This window comes from Cibotium barometz, chromosome 17, assembly GCF_041138505.1.
Source record: "Cibotium barometz isolate CiBa-2024 chromosome 17, ASM4113850v1, whole genome shotgun sequence".
NCBI classification, from domain to species: domain Eukaryota; kingdom Viridiplantae; phylum Streptophyta; class Polypodiopsida; order Cyatheales; family Cibotiaceae; genus Cibotium; species Cibotium barometz.
The window spans coordinates 18185721-18201202 of record NC_141062.1 but is presented as its reverse complement, the minus strand read 5'-3'; the positions used below and the strand labels follow the sequence as shown (position 1 = coordinate 18201202).

General features: G+C 42.2%; 1 protein-coding gene across 1 annotated transcript in view; it reads left to right on the top strand.

Moving 5' to 3' along the window:
* The first annotated feature begins 7312 nt into the window (after positions 1 to 7312).
* The window catches only part of LOC147629729 (VAN3-binding protein-like), a 47353-nt gene continuing 39183 nt past the window's right edge, over positions 7313 to 15482 (top strand). Inside the window, exons 1-2 of the mRNA XM_086811271.1 lie at positions 7313 to 8448; positions 8620 to 8721. Coding sequence (XP_086667397.1) covers positions 8089 to 8448; positions 8620 to 8721 — 462 coding nt within the window. The 5' untranslated portion in view covers positions 7313 to 8088. The remainder of the gene's footprint in view (positions 8449 to 8619; positions 8722 to 15482) is intronic.

Here is a 15482-nt window from a genome sequence, read left to right as displayed (position 1 = left end):
AGGAAGATCCACACCAAGAAGAAAAGCTAAAGGAAGCATTGAAGGAAGACATGGATGCATGAAGAGAAGTTGCCACAACAAGAAGACTGAAAGAAGAGAAAGACATGGACGCGTGAAGAGAAGCTGCCACGACAAGAAGACTGAAGACAAGAGAAGATGTGAGGCTCCAAAGAGTGAGGAGCCATGTGAAAATTTATAAAAGAGAGAGACAGAGAGAGAGAGACACCACAAATCAATGTAACCTGCCTTAATGATGTTGATTCCAGCATTTGATCCACCATAGCTCATCACATTGCTGTAATTTTAACAGTATATACACATGGCACAAATTCCACTTCTTTCCCATGTACTTTACCTACATATTTGACTATAGGCATCACTTTTTTTTCACACATCACGTGTCATGGTGGCACACACAAACACATGCATCAACAACCAACCTTATTGATGCTAGCCAAGTAAATCTATGGCAGATGAAGGGACCATGGGAGCGGCTCATTAAATAACCCATCACCTAGAAAACCATTGACCTACCTTCAAAGAGCTTAAATAAATGCAACTTCTGGTTCGACTTTATTCCACACACTCAACCTTGCCTTGGCCGATACATTGACCATGAAGAAGCCCTTAACATTGAGAAATACATAATTAATCCATTGCAATAGAATACTTGTAAGCTCTTCTCTTCTCTATTCTTTCTTGCATGTATGCTATTGAATCTTGTTGCTTGATGGATGCATGCTAGATAAGTTTCTTTGTAGGTTTCCCTCTTTCATTAGCTTCTTCTTCTTCCTATGCCTTTTGTGAGAGAGAACCACCACGGAGAAAAATCTCTATTTGCCTCTATCTAGGCAAAAAGAGCTCTTCTGTTACCCCCTTAGCATTTCGGTGCAATAGTAGCACAAGGATGTGATGGACAAGCTAGTGCACCCACATCTGGGAGTTGCATTACGGCTCAAAAGGCAAGACCCAATGACATATGATTCTACAAAGCCTAAGGATCTTGACTTGAACACCTTCTAATGTATGAAAGTAGAATGACCTAATGCAGAGACAAACTTCAAAAGAAAATAATCTAACACATCCAAAGCTCAAAAATGTAATCTTTTGGAGTGTGACCTTCACCTTGTTCAAGACAAAAGCTTACCTTAGCCTTAATCATATCATTTGGTCTTGCCTTATAGCCACAAATACGACCTCTTGATGTGGGTGTGATAGCTCGTCCATCGCATCCTCACTCCATTATCATACCAGAATTCTTCTTTTGCTAAGTAGGTGAAGATAAAGTTTTCTTTGCTGCCTAGATGGAAGCAAAGAGGAGATAGCCTTCATGATGGTTCTCTCTTGCAAGAGGTGCTCGAGAAGAGGCTCAAGAGAGAGAGAACCCTATGCTTAATCCTATCCAAGCAAGAAAACCCTCAATCTATACAAAGATCCAATATAATACAAGCAAGCAAGAGTAAAGAAGATGGAGAGCTCACAAGTATTCTATTGTAAGGGAATGAATGTGTATTTCTTAATGTCAAAGATGACTCATATACAAATGACTAGCTTTCACACTATGCCAAACAAAACTTAAAAATAGTTTAGTAGCACTAGTTCTAGTCTTGAGCAACTATGGACATTGATTTTGAAGGGAGAAAACTAGAATAGAGAGCTATGTAGTATGCATTGAAGAAAGCATAATAGAATAGAGAGGTATGTAGTATGTTTTTAAAGAGAGCATAATAGAATAGAGAGATATTCTGTAGACAAAGACAAGGCCCACCAAATTTGAATCCCTTTGCATAGTCCAATGCCTTTAGGACACATGTAGATGCTTGCCTATGCACTTCACCTGCATATTTCACTACAGGCATCACATTGTTTTTCCACACATCACATCTCACGGTACATAGGAACACATGCACGTAAACTAACCTTGTCAACATGCCAACTAGGTAAATCTATGGATGAGAGGACCATGGTGGCTCATTGAAAGATCCATTACTTGGAAACCCATAAACCTTATTCAAAGAGCTTCAATAAATGTAACTTCTACTTTGACCTCTTTTCAACACACCTAACCTCGCCTTGGCTGGCACATTGACCATGAAGAAGCCCTTAACACTAAGAAATATACCATTAATCCCTTGAAATAGAGAAGCTCTTCTCTTCTCTATTCTTTCGTGCATGTATGCTATTAAAATCTTGCTTGCTTGATGCATGCATGCTATATAGGTTTGTTTGTAGGTTTCCCTCTTGCATTAGCTTCTTCTTCTTTCCACACCTTTTGCGCGAGAGAACCACCACATAGACCAATCTCTATTGCCTTCATCTAGGAAAAGAGAGCTCTTTTTCACCCATTAGCATTCCAATGTGACAACGGAGCAAGGATGTGATAGACAAGCTAGCGCACCCACATCCAGGGAGTTGCATTGTGGCTCAAAGACAAGGCCCAATGACACAGTATTCTATAAAGCCTAAGGCCCTTGACTTGAACACCTTCTAATGTATGAAAATGGAATGACCTAATGTAATCAAACTTCAAGATAAAATAAAAAGTAATAAATCTAACACATCCAAAGGTCTAAAACTGTATTTTTTTAGAGTGTGACCTTCGCCATGTTCAAGATAAAAGCTTACCTTAGCCTTTGTTATATCATTTGGTCTTGCGTTAGAGTTGCAAATGCAACTTCCTAATCTAGGTGTGCTAGCTCATCCGTCACATCCTCACTTTGTTATCACCCCAAAATGCTTCTTTTACTAAGTGGGTGAAGATAGAGGTTCCTTTGCCTAGACGAAAACAAAGAGGAGATAGCCTTCACGATAGTTCTCTCTCCCAAGAGGTGGTTGAGAAGAAGCTCAAGAGAGGGAGAAGCCTATACTCAATCCTATCTAAGCAAGAAAACCATCAAGATATGCAAAGATCTAGTATAATACAAGCAAGTAAGAGTAAAAAGACGGGGAGCTCACTAGGCGGAACAAAACTTAAAAATAGTCCAGTAGCATTGGTTACTAGGCGGAACAAAACTTAAAAATAGTCCAGTAGCATTGGTTCTAGTCTTGAGCAACTTTGTACATGAAGTCTATTGTAAGGGAATGAATGTGTATTGCTTAATTCCAAAATTAAATTACATAAAAATAACTAGATTTTATACATTTTCTTATGTAACATAAAAGAATGATTCACAATGCAATTAGTATCTATGTATCGTTACCTCTTTGATAAAGTTTATCACTTCCCTACTTGGTTAATCTCAGGGTAAATCCACTTTATAAAGTCCAACATTGGCTTACAAAAGATGGGTTTCCACTATATGCATGCAAGATAGAAAAGCACCTTACTTTAGGTCGGCAGGTAAAACTATGTTAACATGCAAAGTGATTAAAACCAAATTACAACACTGATGATTAATAAACCGCCACAATGTGACAATAGGTGTGGGAAGATCAGGTGAAGAGCAAGCTCTCAACACACAAAGGTGAAACTCTGAAGCACGATTTAAACTTAGTAATTTGGTGAGTTTCCCAAACCACTTTATGGGAACAAGTTTTCACATGTGGGCTTCATACAAAGTCCTAGTCATTATACATATGACAAGTGTTAGGAGTTGATGGAAGGTTTTAAGAACAATTGACCTTACCATAAAAATTATTACATGTGGGCTACAAAGAGCACCTACACTAGATAGAAAGGTAAGAAATACTCTCAGTACATAGATTAGTTGAGACAACGATACAAGAGAGTACATGGAACACCAAGAGTCTGGTTAGTTGCAAGAGAGACTCAATAATTATCTATAGAGCGTTGTTGCTAGATGAGGCAGGTTGCAATGCCTCAAAACTCAATTTAAAATCATAGCCACCTTAAGAGAACAAATGGGCAATCACTCAAAAATTGATTAGAGGCACAACCATGGTTAATTGAAGGGGCTAGGATACAGTCCTTGCTTTTTGTTTAAGTTTAGTTGTGGGAGAATACATTAGCACAAGAGATAGCATGCTTTTGAAGAGAGAATACTAGAATAGAGAGCTATGTAGTATGCTTTTGAAGAGAGCATAATAGAATAGAGAGCTATTATGTAGACAAACATAAGGCCCACAAAATTTGAATCCCTTTGCAAAGTCCAATGCCTGATGCCTGTAGGACATGTAGGTGTAAATGTGAGATTTTGGCCACCCACTTATCAAGTTGGAAAGACCAAGTTCTAACATTAACAATTGGAGTGTGGTATTCATGAGACTTCTCACATTATGATTCCAAAAGGTGGTTTTTTTTAAAGGGGCTGGGGGGGTCTAGGAGATATCATTGGGCATTGGGCAACCTCTAGAGCTCGATGTCTAGCCCTTTGTTGCCTTTTATGTGGCAATTGTAGTTGCCCAATGGAGATACATAATAACTTCCATATGCATCCCTCCACCTTTTAATTAGGAGGTAACAATACATAGTTGTTCATCTTTCAATAATGTCTTTTAATTGGGAAGGTAACATGCTATAATAACATAGTCTTTCATCTTTCAATAATGTCTTTATCAAGGGCAAGCAGCATAACCCAAACTCTTGTCATGGTGGCATGTTGGTATTCACATGCTATGGTGGTTTAATAATCTCATGCAAATTGATGTGGGTGGTTAACCCTACCATTCACATGCTATGGTGGTTTAATCATCTCATGCAAGTTGATGTGGGTGGTTAACCCTACCACTGCATAAGCTCCTCTACCTATCACACCCTAGAGAGTATAATATCTTATTATAAAGGGTCTTTGATGATTTTTGACGTTTTATGTTTTGACACAAATTATACCCCCCCTTCACTCTCTCTTTGAATCTATTTTTACTCCTTTCACAAACTAGTTCCATTTGCAATGATCATTTCCATGAGAATGCTTCTCAAAGCTATCGTACCTTGGAGATTGCTTCTCAAAGAGATTGCTTCTCAAAGAGTTCTTTCCAAAGATTGCTTCTCAAAGAGATTTCATCTTAGAGAGATCTTCCCAAAGATTGCTTCTCAAAGCTATTGTACCTTGGAGATTGCTCTCCGAAAATGTATCTTGGACATTTTTTCTTGATGTGTTAATGTACTCTAACTCACACTCTTGCATTTCCACAACTCCTTTCTTCCCACATTTACTACATGCCACTAACATGAATGCCATTCACAATTCGTTATAGTCATATTATGACCACTTTACTTCCTGAATTTTTTCCTGGGATCCTTGTTCATGAAGATTCTTTCTTGACATCCATGCGTATTCAATCCAAAAGCTATTAGATAATCTTTGTGAAGAATCTTTCCTTTAGTGGATTTCAAATTCTTCTCTTACTGTTTTTGCATTCCACTATTTCTTCTTTGTCTTTGCCACCACAAGATTATTTTCACAAAACCATATGTATTTCTTAAAAGCCACAAATTCTTCATCTGTATACTATAAGTTGCATATAACGTAGCACAATAGGTGCATTCTTTTAGCTACTCAAGGTGAAGAGAGCTTTGGAACATGGCTGCTAGTAGTCAAGAAAGTCACTTCTAAGCTTTGTATTGCACAAGTAGATTTTCACATTGCAAAAAAAGGAAACTGGCATAGGAGTACAATGTTACCCACAAGGAGTTCAAAGACCATGTGGAGAGAACATAATAGCTTAAAGAAAAATCAACCATAGGTGCAGATATATTGCTTTTAGAAAAGAGAAGATAAGTGTAGGACACTTCATTCCTTGTCCTTCACTTAATATTCTCTATGCATTAGCTATCCACATTCTATTCTTATTAATCTAAAAATCTATTACTTTTAGAAAAGAGAGGATAAGTGTAGGACACTTCATTCCTTGTCCTTCACTTAATAGTATCTATACATTAGCCATCTACATTCTATTGTTATTAATCTAAAAACCTTGATCATAGCTATCCCATTATTTTAAGATGTGAGGTTGCTCCTTGACAAGAAATTTGATGAGCACATGGAAATTGACCTCATGATTCTTCATGATGATGACGCTTGATGGTAACAAATAACACAAATAATCAAGTAATTATATTTTCTTTACGTGACTTGTGTCTAGACCTTTTGACAAGTGGTGAAGTGCAAAGAGAACTCTCATTGTTGCATGAATGATTTTTGTGGCTTTTGAAGGGAGGATGATGAAGTTGTTGGTAGTTGTTGATAGTGTTTAACCATGAACCATTCAAAACTATCCATGGTGAGACTAGTCTTTAGGCTGCTCTTAATTCTATGCAACTAGTGTTCTTGTGGATAATACAAGCATACCAGTAGCTAATGACGAGTAGGCCACCTGGTCAGTGTTGAGAAGAGGTACTAGTGGCGATCCTATACTCTACTTTGGGGATAGCTCTACATTGATGAAGTTAAGAAATCAATGGTCATATCTTCATGCTAGACCTAGTCACTTAGCCTATTGTTGAACTTGCAATTTGCATTTAAATCTCTCCTAGATCATTGTGAACATAAGGCAAAACCTTGATTGTTTGTTAGTCACTAGCAAGCTTCCTTAGTGATTCTATTTTTGGTGAGAGCTATGAAATGCAAAAAGAAATGTGGCGTGGGGCTGCGGATAAGAGAACATGGAGGCATTTGCAGCTACGTGGGAGCAACCGCTTAGCAACTTTTTCCGGGAATTGTGTGAAACATATAATGAAAGACGAGAGTTAAACTAAAGGGGTGTTTCCTGACAGAACTCGTGTGAAATGGGTCACTCAGTGCCGTAGGATTGGTATAACTTGTGTGCAGTGCGTTTGTAGGGTTTCTTGTAGTGCGATAAGACTGGTATTTACTATTAAGGTGTGTGTGTTTACGTGTGGAAGAGCTGAGGTTAATTAGGTCCGGACGCACGGCGCAAGCTCAAAGTGTCCCAGCTCGACGTGCATTCCAGAAAACATATTTCTCAACGAATCACAAAACTGAGAGCCTTTATAAATTGGAAGGTTTTGCTGCAGAATTGTTTTTGCTTATTATATTAGAGTTTTGCACAGGTTTTTCAAAAATTGAGAAAATGAAAATTTAGTAATAAAAATTGTTGGCTTTAAAAAAATAAAACTCGAGGCTCAAATTGAGGTTATAATATTATTATTTTGTCTAGCCTTGAATTGAAGTTTTAAAAACCGATTTAATCTATGCATTTTTTTTTCAATAAAAACCGAGGTCATCCTTTTTCTCAAAAAAAAAGGAGGTTATTTGCCGGCAGGCGCAAAAAGCGCCAGGGTCCACACACTGTCAGTCGGACGCACACGTATGCACGGTCAACGCATTTGTGATTTTGTATTTATTATAAAATATGCTTAACTAATAGCTTTGAGGTCCTTAAAAGTTAAGGGCTTTTAGGGTCTCTAGACGCGAGACGCGAGTCTCTGGTCTCGACTCTCGAGCCTTTGTTACCTTGCGGGATCCCGGCCGTTATTCAGAATGATGTTTGTTGTTGCAACAGTCTACTTTTTCTACACTAGAAATCAGAAGTCGAGCTGCTCTACAGCACAACAATATCCACTGCAGATTTTTGCCTACACTCTACCAAGGAAGGCCATGCAACCCTCAAGGCTCCTCAAGCCTCACATAGCATTTTGCCAGACACGGTCCCTGCAGCATCAGAAGCAAAAAAGAAGCAGACAGGAATCTCAGGTAGCATTTAGCACGGGCCCTGAGCGAGAGAATCATTACTTATTCTAGAGCATGATCTCAGGGTGAGGGTGGACACTTGGAGCCGGCCAAAATAGGACCCCAGACTCACAGTGCACACAGGCCAGCATACAAGTTTGTACAACACTACAAATCATTGCCATCCAACCTACAAGCAATATTGTATCAGTTTGTACATGCTCCGCCCCACCTCCCCTTCCCCTTCCCCTTGGCGGCCCAAAGCATAGCTTAGCCTTTCATCTGTGATCTCACATACAGCCTCCTAGCCTACAATTACCCCTCAGCTTCCACCTTAGCTCTTCCATTCTTTCTCACTGGCTTTCCCCCCCTTGCCCTTCATCTCTGAGCTCCCCTACCAAATACCTTAGCCTAAACTCTCTCTCTCTCTCTCTCTCTCTCTCTCTTTGCCCTTCCAGCATACAGCCAGCAAGCCAGTCCCCCTTAAGTCTTCACCATGGTTGACAGAGAATCTCTCTTCACAGACTCTACTCTGCATTTCCCCTTCTCTCAACCTCTCGAGAACATAGAGGAGGATGCTCCTATGTGTTTGCCCTTAAGCCGCTCTGCATTCCCGCCTCCAGAGACACCACAAGAGTCCATGGAGTTTCTCTCCAGGTCATGGAGCATCTCAGCTTTGGAAGTGGCCAAGGCTCTGGCACCTTGCTCTGATGCCAGAAGAAGAAGAACAATAGAAGGGGGGGACAAGCAACATCAAGCCATGGAAAGTTTCTCTGCACCTATAACGGCCCCCTTCACATTTGCATCCGCAGTGACTGCACAGATTGTCATGGAGCGTCTATTGGCACAGCAGTCGGTAAGAACCTCGGAAGCGTTATGCAAAATGCAGCAGTTTCCTATGGCTTATGTGTTCTCTGCATTTGGCAGTGCTTTCTTATGGGTTTATTTACTCTCTACGTTTACAAGTGCTTGTTTGTTATGTTGACAATGTTTTCTTGAATAGTGATTGTGCCTCCTCCTTTGGCAGGACCTTTTGCCAGCTTCTAGGAGGAAATCTCATAGCAGTGGCTCTGTGAACTTCATAGGAAATTGTCCAGGAAGTCCCCCTGTGCAGGGGGATGAACTCACGGTACAATTCAAGTCTCTGTCTCATATACATTACAGTCTACGTTTGCATACATTAAGAATCATTAAACACCTGCTTAATGAAGCAGATCACCTCGTTGATTGCATGTGCAGCCATAAACTGCACAAAACATGTTAGGGAAGTACAAAGCTTCACAAACATGTAGAGCTGCACGCTTCACAAACATGTAGAGCTGCACAGTCTGACAGATAGAGAGCTCGCCCAAGAGAGGGGTTGTTATTTTTCATTTTTTGGACATAACGAGACGACCATTGAGGTCGGACAATTCGTTATAGTGTGAATCGGATTATTGGATTACACATAGTTGGGGTGTGGCACATTTTAGAGTGAGTTGTGGCACATTTTAGAGTGAGTTCCTTTGTGGCTCTCATACCTTGGGGGACTCATTCTTTGGGAAGTGCCAGGTTAAGTATTATCAATGTACATCTGGACCATTAGTTACAGGTACTCATCGTACTCGGGGGGTGTTTCATTTGGTACATGAGCTGACTTTCTTTTGAGGATTGTGAAGCTCAATAATTAGTATTGGTTTTATTCATTTGTTGATTGAGTTGCGTATGGGTTCATATACAAACTATTAATCGAGTAGCCAAATAAAGGCTTTTTCATTGAAAAATTGTCCAAATCTTGGATGTGTATTGCGAGTTCCACATCAGAGATATATTTTGGGGTTTTGTCATTTGGAGAGAAGAGGTTCTATGGAACCTCTGAAAGTAACAACTTGAGAAAAGGTTTCTTAGCATTGAGAAAGGGTTACGTTAAAACCTTAGAGAAATAATGAAAATTGTTATATCTTAGGGTATGCAGAGTGTTTTTTAATGTCGCACATGGACAAAGTGCGCTCGACTGGTGGTTTGTGTTTGGTTTTAAACTATTTTCTATTTAACGTTAACGCAAGGACCAATCTAGGCAACACTGTGCAAATCACTAATGCATGCTAAACACATTAACCTTTTGTTTAAAATACACAGATATATAAGGTAATAAAAACCCCTCATTACAATGTACTAATTTGACCTACCAAATTCATTTAAAATTTGTGCAAATAAAAGTCTATAGCAGCACAATCACGAAGGGTTAATGAAGGCGAGATCTATGTCTTCTACTATGTACTCAATCAAGAGTGAGCGTGATAACAACCACTAGATGAGAGTACTTCATAAGAGTGAGCGTGATAGCAACCACTAGATGAGAGTACTATATGAAGTAGTTAAAAGAGATGAGGCATATAATCATCTCAATTTGCTTGGTGGATAAGAAAAGGCAATGGTAATGTGCGTGGATTATAAGATTCTTAATATAAATATGATTAAGAATACATATCTATTTGTCAAGAATGGATGATTTCATTTATGGACTTTGTGAAGTGAAATACTTCTCAAAGAGAGGATTTCCTTCAAAGCGAGCTGAGGCGGCCCGTACTGTCGCGCACGCCCCGTTTCTGCGTGTGCATCTTCCTTCCGCCCTTTCTTGCTACCCCCGCCCTCATCTCTGTTTTTTCTGCCTTCCATCCCTTTCTCCGCTTTGTTGCCTGCACCAGCATGGTAAATTCCCATTGTGTTCAAGCCGTCCGCCCGTCCCTTGATTCGAGTACCGGCTGGACTTTGATCCTGTGGGGAAGGATCAGTGCCTTACTGCTCTTCCATGGGTTTTTTGGAAGCTATTGGCTTTCATAGGAGTTGCATTTGGTGAGGCCTTGGAAGTACCTGTCCATCAAGGGCAACCTTCGTCTGCTTCTATGGTGGTTACTGCCACCTCTGATGGAGTACCCCGAGTTTTTGTTCTTGTTCCTGATCCTTCCATCACTACTGATTACATCTTGTTACAGATATCGGATGGGTCCCATTTTTGACTGAGGATGGAGATTGCTGGTAGATCAGATCAATGTGGTGTTTGCCGCCACAATAGGATCAAATTATCTTGGATCTAGAGGCCGCATTAGGAGGCAGCATGGACATGCTCATCAGATGTCTCCCCCACAGCGTCTCCTGCACCTCAGCACACTACACAACGATAGATGATGGTTAGGGATGGCAGGCGTCCTTGGACCTCCATCCTGCACTCAGTGAAACGCCCTAACCCCTTTGCATCCCTGGCTACACATGATGATGATTCTGCATAGGATGAGGATGCTTGTTATCATGGTGTTGAGGATGCATTGCAGCTGGAATGTAATGATGACGATACGTCACACTTTGTCCCCTTCTCTTATTCTTGAAGGGAAAGGATTTCTCCCTGGAATGGGAGGTGGACCTCTCCTTGGAGAATTTCCCCTCCCTCACTTACGTGAGACGTGCTCCTGCCTTGAAAGGGGGTCTTTCATTGACCATGAGATCTACTCGTAACTTTCAGTCCTTGTCTTCGACCTTGTCTTCATGAGGTTTGTCTCTTTGGTGGTGTTTTTTTGCATCATCGGAAACAACTTATCAAAGAACCAGCTTCACTCTGCAATCATGGAAGGTCCTATGGACATTTTACTCTTGTAGGAGCATAAACTCGAATGTGGTAGATTTGGCAAGTTATTATCTGGTCACACCTTTTGGTCGGGAGCTATAGGGACCAAAGGTGGTGTATGTATGTATTTTGGTGCGAGTCCCTATCTTGCCTTGCATATATTATTCTGCCTATTAGAGCGTAGTGGATCATCGTTATGCAGGATGGGAGACACATTGGTATTCTAAACATATATATGCACCTAATCATAGAGGGAAGAGGATTTCCTTTTGGAAGGTTCTTACTGATTTGCTTCCTCATGTTGATCATGTTAAAAGTAGTATCTCATGTGGAAACGAGTCGTAACAAAGGGCATAAGTTATTATTTAATTTATGCTACATGAGTCGGCCATTTCCAGTGTGAGGGTATAAATACCCATGCCCACCCATTGTAATCATTATCTATTCATTGCTAATACACGTCAAGCGTTGTGCGCCAACCTCTCTCTCTCTCCATCTGCGTCAACTTCTCTCTCGCTCACTGCCTGTGTAAAGCTTTCGCTGCACCAACTCTGACATGGTATCAGAGCTTGAAGGCTTCTGATCCTTGGACACACACAAGGCACGAGGGAGGAGACGCGCGGCAGACTGCGTCTGCATCAAGGCTAGAGCAAACCTGTGTTTCTTCTTGAAGAAGCAGCCAAAGCACCCAAGGCCAGCAAAAGCTACAGAAAGTTGCTGTGCAAGGGGCAGCGAGGAGTCGGAGGGGAGCTCAGAATCGAAGGCACCGGAGCAAGGTGAGCTGGTGGCGCTGGACAAGGGATTTTCATTCGAGCTGGACGAGCTGCTGCGGGCGTCCGCCTATGTTCTTGGCAAGGGCGGCCTGGGGATCGTGTACAAGGTAGTGCTGGGCAGTGGGCTGCCGGTGGCCGTTCGATGGCTGGGCGAAGGAGGTGCCTAGCGCTTCAAGGAGTTCAAGACGGAAGTTCAAGCCATCGCCCGCGTCCGGCACCCTAACGTCGTCAGGCGGCAGAGCAAGAGGAGGCCAGTGGCACCGCTCGTGCAGGAGTGCAGCCGCAAGAGAACCGCCGGCTGGGAGAAGAGAAGGCGAAGGGAGGAGACGTGCGACCGGGTCGACTGAGAAGAGGTGGACGGAGTTTTCGAGATGGGACTCCCGTGTTCGAGCAAGGATGACAAACTGAATGGCGACAATTATGCGCATTGGAACTTGATCATGAGGCTATGGTTTAGCAGAAAAGGCTTATGGGACATTGTTGATGGCTCGGAGGAACGTCCCCGAAGGGATAGCAATCGGTTCACACGTCTTCAGGAGGAGGAGTTTCTCAAATCTCTTGTGGATTGGGATGCTCACAATGCGAAGGTGATGTCGGCGATTGCAGAATCTCTCACCAAGGAAATTTCCCCTGCCATTCAGACTTTAAAGACTGCCAAGGAAATGTGGTCAAAGCTTGCAGGAATGTTTGATCGAGACTCAACAATGCGAGCAGTAACCCTTCTCGGCCAGTTGTTTTCCATCAAGTTTGAAGCCGGGACCTCTATGCAGTCATTTCTAATAAAGGCAAAGGTTATCCATGATCAGTTATCGGCTATGAAGAGTGCGTTAACTAGTACCCAGTTAGCTGCCTTGGTTCTTACGAAGTTGCCTGAGGAGTACGAGATGGTCTCGAGGGCATTACGCTTATAAGTCACGAAGGAAAAGCTGGAATTTGATGATCTCAGCTCTTTTCTCATTGAGGAGGAAGCAGTGCTCATTTCCCAAGGCAAGATTCGAGTTCCGAAGGATGTAGAATCGGCACATGCTGCATCGGAATCCAATAAGAAGTCTAGGAGCCGTTGTTATAAGTGCGGAAAGCGAGGGCATTTGGCTCGGGATTGCAAATCCAAAGCTAAAGCTCAAGGCTCGACGAATGACAAGGGCAAAGGCAAAGCTGACGAGGATGACAGTGACAGTGATTCTACTAGGGATGCTACGGCGTCTGCCGGTGTGGCGAGGACTACACTGGCACATGCTCCAGCATTCTAGCTTGGTGGATGGATGCTACCACGTGCTTCAGCTAGAGAGAGGCATGTGAGTGGCAGAGAGGGGCAGTCTGTGCTCCTGTTTTGGTGATTTGGACCCGTGTGTCGGAGTTCAAGGCACATGCATCTGGCATGGAACAGCTTGACAAATCTATGGACGTGATGTGTTCGTAGTTCATTGGTAGCAGACTATGGATGGGATGAGTTCCTGGTTCATTGTCAGAGAATTTTGGGCGTCATGTGTCGATAGTTCAAGGTTCAGAGGATTTTTTGAACGTGATGTGTTCACAGTTCAACGAATGGGGGATCATGAATGTGGAGTTGTCTGCAATTCATTATTCTATGTGGCAGCTGAAGCTCAAGATGGCATTCCTTGAGGAGACAGGTTGTTTGGTGCATTTTCCGAGGTGTACTTGGTATCCGGCCAGTACTGAGGTGTCCATGGTTGCATCTGTATCGACTTGGTTTCTTCATCTATGCCCACTATGAGCTACAGAGAGGGTGTTAAAAGTAGTATCTCATGTGGAAACGAGTCGTAACAAAGGGCATAAGTTATTATTTAATTTATGCTACATGAGTCGGCCATTTCCAATGTGAGGGTATAAATACCCATGCCCACCCATTGTAATCATTATCTATTCATTGCTAATACACGTCAAGCGTTGTGCGCCAACCTCTCTCTCTCTCCATCTGCGTCAACTTCTCTCTCGCTCACTGCCTGTGTAAAGCTTTCGCTGCACCAACTCTGACAGATCATTGGAATTTGGATTATTGGGGGTGACTTTAATATGGTTCAATAACTTGAAGACAAAAGAGGAGGACAAGTGGGTATGGTGCACCCACTTGAGAGGGCCTCTTGAGAGGTTTATTCTCTCTATACATGGTAGAGATTGTTGGCTTGAGGATGATATGCAAAGGAGGCCATCCTCTCTCCTCTTTTCTTGGTCTAATAGGAGGAGGGATGCATGTTGCATCTATGCACGCTTAGATCGCTTCTATGTTGATGATTGGGTTCTCGATAGGGGAGGACATACACTCATAGCATTTGGCAATTCCAAATCTGATCATTTTTGAGTGGTTTATGTATTAGAGATCGAGGATTCCATGGCTCTACTCCTCGTGTGCGTATTCTTGAGCATCTCTACTCAGATGCAGAGCTTTCACGGTAGGTGATGGATGTATGGAGGTGTCTTGACTTTTCTAATTGCCCAGAGAGTGTGGCTTCCACACTGGAGCATGTCAGTGATTTTTACCACAGGATGGCCTTACTTGGGAGACAGAAGGTCATTGATTATGAGCATGGTCACCACACGTTTCGGTGGCAGATAAGACGATTCATGGCCCAATCAACTCTATCGAATGCCTTTTCAAAGTCCATCTAGGGTCTGGTTGCTTTCCTTAGCCCATTCAACCGCCTCCCAAAAAGAGAAGATACCATGAAAGATGCTTCTTCCTTGAAGAAACCCATTCTACGTATCGTGAATCACATCCTGCAATACCGACTGCAACCTCATCTGACTGCCTTGGCAAGTACTTTTTGTAGGCAGTCCCAAGCAATTTGATAGGCCTCCATTGATCCATATTCGTCTTATCACCACCTTTTGGGATAAGGTGAATAAGATCCTCAATAAGAGAAGAAGGCATGATCCCTGTGTTCCACATTTCCTACAAGGCCATAGTGATATGCTGCCCAAATACATCCCAAAATGACACGAAAAAGGTGGGTGAGAGGTCATCATCCTCTAGATGCTTACCCTGAGTCAATGCATGGAGTGCTTGCCTAAACTCCTCAGTGGAGGAGGAGGCATCAAGTGAAGTACATACTCCGTGAACATATGATGCAAAGTAGCCCAAACCTTCTGTCTTGCTCCATGCCTTGGGTGGGAGTAAGAAGCCGACAATAAAAGGTAGAGGCAATCCGCCTCACCATGGCAAGAACCAAGTGAAGTGTGCCTTGAGATGGGATGAGCAAAGAAGTGTTTATTGCATGTGCCTCCCATTTGAGTCCAAAATGGCTTCTGGGCATGGTAACGATAAGCCGCTCTCTACTCCAAGGAGTGCTCAACCCTAACAAAACATTATCAGCCTCACCATGGCAAGAACCAAGTGAAGTGTGCCTTGAGATGGGATGAGCGAAGAAGTGTTTTTTGCATCTGCCTCCCATTTGAGTCCAAAACGACTCTTGGGCATGGTAACGATAATCCGCTCTTTACTCCAAGGAGTGCTCAACCCTAACAAAACATTAAGTATCTACAATCCATTAGGCATTG